The 13,774-nt window shown below is 42.9% G+C and overlaps 1 protein-coding gene across 2 annotated transcripts in view; it reads left to right on the top strand.

Moving 5' to 3' along the window:
- The window catches only part of NIPAL3 (NIPA like domain containing 3), a 54,345-nt gene that overhangs the window by 15,281 nt on the left and 25,290 nt on the right, over positions 1-13,774 (top strand). For both annotated transcript variants that reach the window (XM_086328428.1, XM_086328424.1), the window contains 3 exons: positions 7,574-7,642; positions 9,385-9,556; positions 12,258-12,317. In XM_086328428.1, coding sequence (XP_086184554.1) covers positions 9,469-9,556; positions 12,258-12,317 — 148 coding nt within the window. In that variant the 5' untranslated portion in view covers positions 7,574-7,642; positions 9,385-9,468. The remainder of the gene's footprint in view (positions 1-7,573; positions 7,643-9,384; positions 9,557-12,257; positions 12,318-13,774) is intronic.

Below are 13,774 nucleotides of genomic sequence, written 5' to 3' on the forward strand. Positions count from 1 at the left end.
GTTGTTCAATGTCCAGTTCTAACTGTTGCTTCTTGATTTGCACACAAATTTCTCAGGAGGCAGGTCAGGTGGTCTGGTATTCCCATCTCTTTAAATTTTCCAGTTTGTTGTTTACTGTAAAATTAAATAACAGTACCTACCTTATGTAGTTATTATGAGGATTAAATGAGTTAATATATATAAAGTACTTGAAACAGTATTTGACATGTAGTAAATGCTCAATAAATGTTGTTGTTTGTCATTATCATTTCTAATCTAAACAAGCCTGGTCTGTCAGTTTACAAAGACCAAGCTATCTCTAGTAGAAGAGCTGGCCAGCCCTTGGAAAAGAACTCAGCCATGTAAAAATCCAAGACCCTGGATTTTGATTATGGCCTTCCACTGCATCTGCCACATGACATTGAGACAAATACTTTCTTGTGACCAGAATAAGTTCCTCCTTTAAAATTCTACCCCTTCTTTTGTGGCATGTATCACATTCTTCCACTATTTCCATTTATTTGTGCTCAGATTAGGCCATTTATTCAGGAAACATAAATTATCAGCAAAGATAAGTGAGATATGGAGAATCCAATACAATATCTTTTTAAATGAAAGAAATGCAAAAGATAATGAAGAAATTTGCAACATAAGTGGAGAAGGGAGAGATGCTATATAGGAGCAAAGTTTTGTATACTACTGAAATTAAGATGGTAATTATAATCACTAGTATAATCACTAGGAAGACAACTCAGAAATATATAGTAAAAGGGAATTAAAATGGTACTCTAGAAAATGTATCTATTTGACATGAAAGAAGGCAGTAATGGAGAAACTGAGGACTAAAAATAGACATACAGGGGAATAATAATGAAATGGCAGAAGTCCTTCTTATCAATAATTATATTAAATGTAAATGGATTAAACTCTGCCCAATTAAAAAGCAGAGATTGGCAGAAATGACTTTTTTTAAATATGACCCAAATATATCCTATCTGTAAGATGTCCTTTAGATTTAAAGACACAAATAGGTTGATGGTAAAAAGATGGGGAAAGATATTCCATTCATTGTAACCAAAGGAGAGCTTGAGTGGGTGTATTAGCACTGGAAAAAATAGACTTTAAGACAAAAATTGTTATGAGCGACGAAGAAGGACATTATATATAATGATACAAAAGTCAGTCCATAAGAAGATATAGCAGTTGTAAAATATGTGCACCTAACAGAGCCTTAAAATATATGAAGGAAAAAATGACAGAATTAAAGGAAGAAATAGTTCCACAGTAATAGTTGGACACTTTAATACCATGTTTTTAATAATGGATAGAACAACTGGACAGAAAATCATCAAGGAAATAGAAAACTTGAACAATACCATAAACCAATTAGAGCAAACAGGCATCTATAGAACACTCCACTCAACAGTAGTAAAATACACCTTCTTCTCAAATGCACATGGAACAGTCTCTGGGATAGAGCATATGTTAAGCTACAAAACAAATGTCAAATAAAAGATTGAAGTCATATAAAGCAGGGGTCCCCAACCTCTTGTCGGTGAACCGGTACCTGTCCATGTCCTGTTAGGAACCAGGCCCCACAGCAGGAGATGAGCAAGGGCAACATGCAAAGCTTCATCTGCTGTTCCTCATCATTCCCATTACTTGTATTACCATCTGAACTGCTTCTCTCCTCTGCCCCCATCCTTGGAAAAATTCTCTTCTACAGAAGTGGTTCCTAGCTCCAAAAAGGTTAGGGACCACTGATACAAAGCATGTCCTCTGATCACAGTGGGATGAAATAAGAAATCAATAACAGAAGGAAATTGAGAGCAGCAAACAGGGAAACTCACAAATATGTGAAAAGGAAGAAAGAGAAATTAGAGACCAGCTGATCCTATAATCCCATGGAAATACCAGGGACTCTAACTAGCCAAAACAGTCTTGGGAAAAGAAGAACAAAGTTGGAAGACTCACACTTCTTGATTTCAAAAATTTTACAGAGCTACAGCAATCAGTGTGGTATTGGCATAAGGATAGATATGCAGATCAGTGGACTATATATAATACAGAGACCAGAAATAAACCAATACCTCTGTGGTCAATTGATAGTTGACGAAGATGCTAAGACCACTCAACAGGAAAATAATGTAGTTTTTTCAAACAGATGATGTAGGGTCAACTGGATATCCACCTGTAGGAAGATGAAGCTGGACTCCTTCCTCATATCATGTAAAAAAAATTAATTCAAAATGGACCAAAGACCTAAATATTCTTGGAAAGAGTTTTTGGAAAGAAAGAGTCTTGGAAAGAAACATAGGTATAAATTTTTGTGACCTTGTATTGGACGATGTTTTTTAAAATTATGATGCCAAAAACCACATAGCAACAGAAGAAAAAAATAATCAATCTTAAAAACTTGTGTTTGTCAAAGCACACTGTCAAGAAAATAAAGCTTTGACCCATAGAATAGGAGAAAATATTTGCAAATCATACATCTGACAAAGGTTTAGTATCTTGTAAAGAATTGATGCTTTTGAACTGTGGTTTTGGAAAAGGCTCTTGAGAGTCCCTTGGACTGCAAGGAGATCCAACCAGTCCATCCTAAAGGAGATCAGTCCTGAATATTCATTGGAAGGACTGATGCTGAAGCTGAAACTGCAATACTTTGGGCACCTGCTGAGAAGAACTGACTCGTTGGAAAAGACCCTGATGCTGGGAATGATTGAAGGCAGGAGAAGGGGACGACAGAAGATGAGGTGGTTGGATGGCATCACCCACTCGATGGACATGAGTTTGACTAAGCTCTGGGAGTTTGTGATGGACAGGGAAGCCTGGCATGCTGCAGTCCATGGGGTCGCAAAGAGTCAGACACTACTGAGCGATTGAACTGAACTGATATAAAAAAATCTTACAACTCAATAATAAAAAGATAATAAAAATAATAAAAATCTTTTAACAAATGCACAAAGAAATCTTACAACTCAATAATAAAAATTTAAAAATAGGCAAAGGGTTGCACAACATTAAAAATGTACTAAATCCTACTGAATTATATGTTTTAAGATGACTAATAGTCCATTTTATTACATGTGAATTTTAAAAAATAGGTCAAGATTTGAATAAACAATTCTCTGAAGAAGATATAATAATGGCCAATATATAGCTGAAAAGATACTCAACATCATAAGTCATTGCTGCTGCTGCTGCTGCTAAGTCGCTTCAGTCGTGTCCAACTCTGTGCAACCCCATGGACTGCAGCCCACCAGGCTTCTCCGTCCATGGGATTCTCCAGGCAAGAACACTGGAGTGGGCTGCCATTTCCTTCTCCAATTCATGAAAGTAGAAAGTGAAAGTGAAGTCGATCAGTCGTGTCCGACTCTTAGCTACCCAATGGACTGCAGCTCCCCAGGCTCCTCCATCCATGGGATTCTCCAGGCAACAGTATTGGAATGGGATGCCATAAGTCATTAGGGAAATGCAAATCAAAACCATAATTAGATACCATTTCATACTCTTTGGTATGGCTATCATAATTTTTTTTTAAAGAGGAAAATAGCAAGTGTTGGCAATGATGTAGGGAAATTAGAACCCTTGTTTGGTGGGAATGTAGATTGTTGTAACCACTATAGGAAACAACTTGGCAGTTCCTCAAAAGTAAAACATAGAGTTACTATGTGACTGAGCAACCCCATTCCTACTAGAAAAATCCCAAGAAAATTGAAAACACACACACACTTATATATACATATATATATATATACACACACATATAATGTACACAAACATAACAACAATCATGATAGACAAAAAGTAGAAATAATTCAAATGTAATTGACGAACAGATAAACAAAATGTGGTATATCCATATAGTGGAATATTACTTGGCCATAAGCAGGAATGAAGTGCTGATTTTGTTAGATGAACCCTAAAAACATTATTCTAGGTGAAAGAAGCCAGTCACAAAAGACCACATATAGTAAGGTCACATTTATGTCCAAAATAGGCAAATTCATGGAGACAGCTAGCAGCCTAGTGGTTTCCAGAAAATGAGGGGAGGCGAAATGGGGAATAAATGCTAATGGGTTTGGGATTTCTTTGGGGGGTGATGGAAATGTTCTGGATTTAGTTATCAGTATGGCACAATTCGAGGTTATGTGGCAACTTTGCCTAGAGGTCCAGTGGTTAGGGATGTGGTGCTTTCGCTACTGAGGGCCCAGGTTCAATCCCTGGTCAGGGAACTAATATCCCACAGGCTGTGCAGGGCGGCCAAACAGAAACAGGTTATGTGGCAACTCTGGAAATCAGATGCACCCCACCCCTGCACCCCCCATTTGTGGTTGCTGTTTGTTGTGGTTTGTTATTGTTTGCTTGGTTAGTGATTTTTCTCAACTTTTTTTGGTAAAGTCTATTTTCGGTTGTGTGTGGCTCACCCAAGTCTGTGTTTGTTAGCTTGGTGGTCAGTTTGTGTTTCAGTAGAGTTCCTTGAATGCCTAGAGCAAAAGCAAAACAAGACAAAACTCTCCCAGGCTTTGCAGGCTGGCTCTGCTGGGGCACTGCTCCAAGCTTTACCAGTCTGTTTACAACTCTGTCTGAATTCTTGCTGCTTCTCCTCTGCCTGAAGGCTACCAGAGGTGAAGGCTTAGCATCTTCTCAAGTGTTTTATGGAGCACACATCCAGCCCTGGGTATGTGAATTGTCTTCTTGATTCCGCAGGATCCTTGGGAGCTTTTAAAAGCCCTTCCCAACTCACCTTGTCCCCCTGTATCTTCCTTCCTGGCCTCTTCCTGCCCAGCCTTTCCCTTCTGTCTATTGTTCATCCCTGTGCTATCCCTTGCTCCAGGCTGCTGTGTCCAATACTTGTACGTTTAAGTGCTTTTGGCAATAGCATCCTGGAAGCTTCCCAAGTCAGGCAAAACAAAGGCAAGCCTTTGTGCCAGACAGGTCAGAATCCACAGCCACAATTTCTAACAAATAAAGTCCTTATTGCTCCCTCTGTCCTCATGACGACCATGGGTCTGTAGTTTAAGGAATAGTTGGCAGGTGATTTAAAATGCCGCAGTGCTCTCTGCCCATAAAGCAAATGCTTCTTTCTTTACCAGGCCTTCCCCTGCTTGTTATAAGTTTTTAACTAGACTCCAGAGTTGTATAAAAATTGATTTAGACAGTGTTTACGAGTTCATTCATGGTTTTTCTGGAAGGATAGTTCCCTGGAGTTCTTTTATTCCACTGTTTTCAATGCCATTACTTGTAACAACATTGTGAATACACTAGAAACAAAACATTTGAAAAGGTCAAAATGCTGGCTTTTATGGTTTTTTAATTTTGTCTCAATAAAAAAGATAGTGACAAGTTAATTTAAGATATTCCGGGTTCATGGAATGGCCTTAAAAGGCTTTTAGAGCCAGACATTAAGATGCGAAGACATTAAAATACCTTCACTGAGCAAAAAAGTGGGAAACCACCCAACAGTAGAGTGATCCATACTCAGATCAGTGGAAGATGAAAACCACCCACTTGTAAACATCTGGAATAGAGTCACATCTTGAGCCCCAGCCCAGAACTGCTGGATTGTTAGGCGGCCTTGGCCCACCAGGGAAGCGCATCAGTTAGCTGTCGCTGTATAACCAACAACCTAAGTAGCTAAAAACAACAACCATTTTACTGCTCACAATTCGATGGGTCAAAAATCTGGGCAGGATCCAGAAGAACTGAAATCAAGACTTCAAAGAGATATCGGTGCTCTGTTGTTGATTGCTGCACTATTGGCAGCAGTCAAGATGTGGGAACAACCCAAATGTCCATTGATAAATGAAGAAAGAAAATGTGGTATATACTGCAATGGAATGTGGGATGTTGTTGTTTAGCTGCTAAGTCGTGTCTGACTCTCTGCAACTCCATGCGTGGACTGTAGCCCACCAGACTCCTCTGTCCATGGGATTTCTCAGGCAAGAATACTGGAATAGGTTGCCATTTCGTCCTCCAGGGGATCTTCCTGACCCAGGGATCAAACCCACATCTCCTGCATTGGCAGGCAGATTCTTTACTACTGAGTCGCCAGGGAAGCCCACAATGGAATATTACCCAGCCTTAAAAAAAGAAGGAAATCCTGTAGTATGCCACCACATGGGTTAACCTTGAGGACATTATACAAACTGAAGTAAGTGCTAGACTAAATGTGCCTGTTGTCCTTCTACCCTAATTCATTTGTGGAAGTCATAATTCCCAATGTGATAGTGTTTGGAGATGGGGACTTTGGGAGGCAATTACAAGAATGGGGCATCCATAAATGGGATTAGTGCCATTGTAAGAGAGACAAGACCGAGTTAGTTCTCTTTCTCTACCATGTGAGGACATAGCAAGAAGGTGTCCATCTGCAAGCCAGGAAAAGGGCTTTCACCAGGAACAGAATCACCCAGCACCTTAATCCTGCACCTCTTAGCCTCCAGACCTGTGAGAAATAGTGGCCACTCAGTCTGTCACATTTGTTACAGCAGCCCAAATTGACTGAGGCAATCAGCCAGTTACAGAAAAACAGATACTGCATGATTCTACTTATATGCGGTATCTTAAATAGTCAAACTCATAGAATCAGGGGCTTTACAGGTGCTAGTGGTAAAGAACCCACCTGCTAACACAGGAGACATAAGAGAAGGGTTCAATCCCTGGGCAGATCCCCTGGAGGAGGAAATGGCAACCCACTCCAGTATTCTTGCTTGGAGAATCCCACGGACAAAGGAGCCTGACAGGTCACAATCCATGTGGTCGCAAAGAGTCAGACACAACTAAAGTGTCTTAGTACACACATGCATGGGGAGTGCGTTTATAATACCTTAGGTAAAGGACCAGGTTATCATCTTATTTCTATAAAATATATTAACATTTCTATTGACATCTAAATTTATGGACGGAAATTTTTTTTTACAAAAAACAAAACATTTGCAGTAACTGTCTATGATTTTTTTAATCTTCTTGTATTATTGTTCTTTTCATTTATATTTCCTAATTATTCTATAGTGAATATATATTTGGTTATCACTGTATAAAGTTTTCTTTTAAAAAAATGTCATGCTAACGAATCTGAACCTCATTCTTAAGGTGACATAAATTAGATTTTTATAAATTAAATAAGTAAAAGTGTCATCAGCAACTTTGCCAGTTAAGAGAGTCTCACTGAGACCCCTCTGGGAAGAGGAAGACTCCATTGATTAGATGGCGAACATATCCCTGCCTGTGTTTTTCCTGTAAATTCTGACTTCTGTGCCAGCCTGTGCCAAGTCAATATAGTAGGGGGACTGGGAGACCAGACTTGGGCCTTATCAGATCCTTGGGGTCAGTGGGCAGAAGTTGGTGCTTTCTGGTAGTGTCCAGTTCTAGGCTATGTTCTCTAAACTAGCAAGGCAGCCAGATGAAACTCGGGCAGAAAAATTCCAGTAGAGGGTCTGAGGAGGCGTGGTTTTGTAATGAAGGTTGTTTTTCTGATTTTGTTTTGGAACAGCAAACAGTTGGGTTCAAACTGTTTGAACAGTTTGTGTTCTGGGTCCCCTTGGCTTAGGCCCAGCTCATTCACGTCTGCTTCTGTGAACTTTCCTTACAGGAAAACTTGATCGGCGCTCTCTTGGCCATTTTCGGGCACCTTGTGGTCAGCATTGCACTGAATCTCCAGGTATGTTTCCATCGCCAGCACTGCCTAGCGCAGAGATGTAGCCAGAGTCGGGTTATCTGGGGCAGGCGTGTCTGCCTCCTCCCAGTGGGATGTTGCCCCCCATCCTGGGGTTGGGACAATACCTGGTGGATGGTTCCAGAATTCTCTCTTGTTTCTATGCCCCACTTCATCCCCCATCATCCCTCAACTATGAAGACAGTGCTCTCTGTTATTTAGAAGTCTCTAGGTGGGGTGGGGAGTGCCCTGGAGCAGCTGCTGTGGACGCCCTGCCCCACATGCCCTTGGCCTAGTTGAGATCCCAGGCAGCTGTGGTTTGGAGTGAGCTCAGAACACCGTGGGAATGACCCCCACTACTGCAGGTACAGCTAGACAACCAGCTGCGTGTGTTGGGTGCTGGTGTGGTTGTTAATGCCCCAGGGCAGCCTTCAACCCGTGGGGGTTGGGATTCAATGGATAAACACCCCCAGCCCCCCATCCTTGGGTTGGATGGTTCTGAGGAGCGTTCACAGGGTCTCTTAAAGGGTCCTCAGTGGAATTGAGCCCCAGTTGCCTTAAGCACTAACTCACCCTCTAGTGTACCCGTCAATGACCTTCTTCCCTAGCCTGTCTCGCTTTGCACCTCCCTGATTTTGCTTCCTGGAATCACCTCCCAAATCTATGCCCTGCTTCCTAGCCCTTGTTTCAAGGACTGCTTCTGGGAAGCCCAGCATAAGACTTGACACCTGAGACCTCCCTGGGGGTCCAGTGGCTAAGCTCCATGCTCCCAGTGCAGGGGGCCCGGGTTCAGTCCCTGGTCAGGGAACTAGACCCCACATGTTACAACTAAAGATTCCACATGCCACAACTTAAAAAGAAAGAAAAAAACAGACTGGACGCCGGCAAGCCGGACAAACAGAGCACATGACTAATCCTTTCCCTCCATGCTGCCCCAGCTTCAGCGAGCAAGCTGCTCCACCTCTCTAGAGCGGGCACATGGAAACTCTGCTTCCGCGTGTGCACACGTGTGTGTTTCTGAGGCTGCGTGGTCTCCTGGCTCCTCGTCTGACTCCCTCTCCTCCCTCTGCACACCAGCTCCTCTGCTTCCGTTTCTGCTTCTACACAACCCCGCACCATGATCCAACCCACGTGGCAGACTTGACCCTCTGAGTCAGCATGCCTTTGGGGCTTTCCTTAGTCACTGCCTCAGGGTCTGTGTCCCAAGTTCACATTTCCAGAACTAGGAACACTGTCCCTGCTTGGGCCAAGTGTCCACCCAAGGGAGGGGAAGACCCACTAACACTCACAGTCTGCCCAGCAGCGCTGTGGGCATTTCTCCAAAAAAGAGTGTATCCAGGTGGGCACCCTGAACACGGGGACTTCTGAGCCTTGCAGTTAGAGGGTCAACCCGAGGGCCAGGCTAAAGTGGGGGTCCATAGGTCATGGCTCTCACCCCAGACTGCCCGTTGCCTGTGATGTACATCAGAAATGCACATTTCCAGGCCTTGCCCACACCTCCCCTCTGAGGATGAGGCCCAGACACATGTATTTTTTTAAATCTTCCTGGAGAATGTAAAGCCTTGCAGCCAGTTTGAGAGCTCTTGTCTCAGTGTTTACTCTTCTCTGAGGGAGGACTCAGAAAAATCTGACAATCTCCCCCAAGTTATTTTTAAGAGTTGGGGGAGGGGTGTGGATTTAGGATTCGTGTGCTGTAGCATCTTTTCCCCAGAGATCTGGATGAATCGTGTTCTTTCTTGGACTTCTAGAAGTACTGCCACATCCGCCTTGCAGGCTCCAAGGACCCTCGGGCCTATTTCAAGACCAAGACATGGTGGCTGGGCCTGTTCCTGATGCTTCTGGGCGAGCTGGGCGTGTTTGCCTCCTACGCCTTTGCTCCTCTCTCTCTGATCGTGCCCCTCAGCGCTGTCTCTGTGATAGGTAAGACACAGCTCCCGCCCCACCCCTCCCCTGGGACTCGCCCACCTCTGTGATCAGTGTCACCGCCAGGATCAAAGAGACCTGTTCAACAAGCCAGCTTTTGCTTTGCTAATAAAACCTAACACTTACAAAGGGCTTCGTACACAGCAGCCCCTACTCTAAGCACTTACAGATACTGATTCTCCTGGCAGCCTTTTGAGGGAGACACTGTTATTATTCTCATTTTACAGATAAGGAAACTGAGGCACAGAGTGGTGAAGCTGCTTTTCCCAAATCACACAGCTAGTAAGGAGCAGGGCTGGGATGCACACCAGGCTATTTGCCTCCCAAATCTGTTTAAGATTCAGAACGTTCATCAGAGTTGCTTTTTATTTTTACTGCAGAAGGAAGATTAACCTTGACCCGTTCATCCTAACACCATGAAAATAAACTAAGCTTTCATAGAATTCAGATATCTCACACCATGTGAGCCAGCAGAGAAGCCCCTGTAAGAAATGCATATTCACCTTATTTGCTGATCTTTTTACATCCACTGATATAATTTTAAAAACATCATCAACTTTCTCATCTGCCATTTTTTCTGTAATTTTTGTAATCACTGAACCAGTGTTTCAGAATGTTTAAACCATCTAGAAGACAAAGGAGTTTTGATGTTCATGAGGTCACAAATAAAATAGAATTAGAAAAAATTCTTTTTTCGTTAAATAAAAGATTTTAGTAGATTAGTGGACAATAGTTTTTTTGTACATAGGAGCAAGAACAATGAACTTGCTTTGAAATATTTCCTTTCATCTTACTGGCAAGGATTGTAGTGCTGAGAAGCTCTTCCCTGCTCTTAAAGGAGAAAATCATATTTTGAGTCTTAATCCTCCTGGAATTAAGAGGCCCTTCTAAGAGGGCCAGCAGGGATGGTGTATGCCTGGCAATTATGGCCCCTCCTGTACCCAAGGCAGACATCACTAATCAATCATAGCCTTCCTTCCTTGTGAGCCTGGATGGGCCCTCAGAATCCTCAGGGCTTCAGGCAGTCATTACCAATTACCAGGAGTTGGCAAAGGAGTGGAAACTTATTTCCTTTCCCTTATCCTATTTATTGAAAGCCCCTCTTTCTTGACCAGGGTGGGTAAACAGGCAGCCTACAAGATGACCAAGATCTTCAGGCATGCCATGTTCTTACCAACACAATATTGTTTCAAAATATCATTTGAGTGCCTTTCACTGAGGCAAGTTGTCTACCATAGTCATGACTTCTCCCTACTGTCTTACATCTGGCCCACGTTTCACACCTGTGTTGTTGCTTGTCCCAACAGGGTTTTAATAGATTTGTCCTCTGTGCATTGCTGATCTGTCCAAAGGGCTCTCAGAACCTTTATTCACAAAGAGGAATATGTGACTGAATGACAGGTGCTTTAAATACTAGCCTTTAAAGTTTAATAAGGATCAAATAACCAAATTCTTTAAAATAGAGCAAATTATAATGATGAAATTCAGGGATCAGCCCTTGGAAATTACAGAGATCTTAGAGCTTCTTAGTCACCCAGAAAAAAATAACATTAAAAATAAATAAATATTAAAATAATAACCACCATTTGTTGGTTACCTATTACATATTAGTCACTGTTCCAGATGCTTTAATAATAATAATAGCTCAGTTATTGATCACAAACTGTGTGATAAATAATTTGCATGTGTTATCTCATTTAATTGACCCTATAACTCTGTGTGCTCAGTTGCTTAGTTGTGTCCAACTCTTTTGCAACCCCATGGGCTCTAGCTTGCCAGGCTCCTCTGTCCATGGAATTTTTCCAGGCAAGAATACTGGAGTGGGTTGCCATTTCCTTCTCCAGGGAGAAGTAGGTATTTTCAGTGATGTGCTGATAAACGAACTTGAGAGAGAGAAAATGAAAGAAGAGAGAAGGTGAAAGGAGGTAGGGAAAGGACAGAACAGTAAGAAAGAAAAGGAAGACCTGATTTGTAGTATTTCTGGTATAAATACTCACACTGTGGCTGATTCCGAGCTACTCGTGGTTTCCTGACTACTAACGCTCAGCCCGCTGGTGCAGGCTGAATCAGGAAAGGAATTCTCAGGTGAAGTGACCAACCCAGAAAACGCAGCCAGAAGAGGCAGACCTGAGACAGTAATCCAGGGCTATTCACAATCAATGCCAGCCTGCTCTTTTAGGACAGTCATGAGGACGTTTGAACGCATCTGTAAGCTTGCAAGAGTCAGGAAGAGAAAAGAACCAGGGGGAAACATCAGAGGTGGACATTGCTGTGAAGGACCAGGACCCCTGGCCTCCAGCAGTCCTAGATTTGAGCCTTTCCTTGCCAGCTGCATGGTCTTAAGGGATTCCTTTCCCTCTCTCAGCCTCCGTGTCCCCATGTTTCACATGGAATCATAATAGTGCCCACCCCAAAGAGTGAATGTGCCAGAAAGAACTTGTGTGAGTTGCTGGTCATACAGCAAATAGTCAACCCCTGGTGCTCCTGGCCTTGTAGGAAATCCTCAGGGAGGCTCAGAGAGGAGCCTCTGTTTTGAAGATGGACATTATAAGGGACTGAGCTCTTGGGGGCATGAGTGAGAGCTTAGGAAGTACCAAGCTCCAGTGCAAATGAGCCAACCCAGAGGGCGTGGGTGAAGGGACTCGCATTTGACTGACGGGAGCTTCAGTTCTCTTCTTCTGCTATTCTTTCCTTACAGCCAGCGCCATCATAGGGATCATATTCATCAAAGAAAAATGGAAACCTAAAGACTTCCTGAGTAAGTTCATTGGTTTGAGCCCATGTTCGTAGTTTTATTCTTGTGTCCTTTTTCACTATAAATCCAGCTCCTCCCAATCTAGAGATCATCTGTCTCCTTCTCCTCCATGTGGTTCTATATCCCACCCTCAGCAGGCTACTGAGGGCTGGGTTTTTTAATCAGTGATTCCCAAACCTGGCTATCCATCAGAACCATCTGTGAAACTTTTTAAAATGGGCTTTCATTCATTGCATATAATCAGTATTTATTGAACATCTATTGGGATTTTAGTAGGCCCGGTAAAAGGCTCCCTCTTTCCCTGAGTTTTAAAGCAATGGGAACTAAACAAGGAAGCCAAACAGGAGATCAGAAGTTATGCCTTATTACTAACGAAAGTTAGGTTAGAACATGCAGCCGCATGAACTTGTTTACATTCTCCTCCAGTATGCCCCAGCCCCCACCTAGACCTTAGGCCATCCTCCCAAGGAAATATTTAGGTTTACAGAATGGAACACTTATCCAGAATTACTGCCGTACATTCATATCTTGTGGCAGAGAAGGGAGAAAAAAGAACAAAACCCGAGTGTTTAAATTCTTTTCATAGATTATCTGCATTCAGTTGAGAAATGTGGACCAATGCGGCAAGAAGCAGAAGTGTGTGTCCATTGGAGGCCCCTCCACATAGAAACCCAAGGGGTGGGGAAGAAGTTACCTACTCAGTTCCACTCTCTGCCGTGGGTGCTGAGGATATAGCAGTAGGAGAGATGGAGGTTACAATCTAATGTATATGTTATATATATGTGTGTGCGTGCAGACATGCTGAGTCGCAGTCGTGTCCAACTCTTGGACCCTATGGACTGTAGCCCGCCAGGCTCCTCAGTCCATGGGGTTCTCCAAGCAAGAATACTGGAGTGGGTTGCCATACCCTTCTTCTTCCCAGCCCTGGGATCAAACCTGAGGCTCCTGCATTGCAAACAATTCTTTACCACTGAGTCAACTGGAAAAGCCCTATATATATATCTGTATACATCTGTATACATGTTTATATATAATAAACAAGTGAACTATATGACTAAATCAACAAGATAATTCTGGATCTTAGTGAGTGCTTCAGAGAAAACAATGCTTTTTGGTGGGGCACTGGGAACATGGGGATACTTTTCCTAGACTGGTCAGGGATAGACTCTCTGAAGAGGTGGGGCCCAGACCCAAGTAATACTGAAGAGACTACCATTGCCAAGGTCTGTGGGCAAAGTGTTCCATGCAGAGGAAGCAGCAGGTGCAAAGGCCCTGAGGCTGGGATAAGTTTGGCATATCTGGTATCAGTAAGGCCAGCACAGCTGTAAGGTGATGAGTACAGGAGGAAGGAGGACATGAGAGCAAGGACACATGAGGACTGGATGATGGAGGACCTTACAAGCCATGCTAGGAAGTGACATAATGGTGGGTCCAGGCTGTATTCCCGGAGACTTTGAATC

This window comes from Bos grunniens, chromosome 2 (assembly GCF_055505025.1).
Source record: "Bos grunniens cultivar Pamir isolate PY7600 chromosome 2, Bosgru_T2T1.0, whole genome shotgun sequence".
Taxonomy (NCBI): Eukaryota; Metazoa; Chordata; class Mammalia; order Artiodactyla; family Bovidae; genus Bos; species Bos grunniens.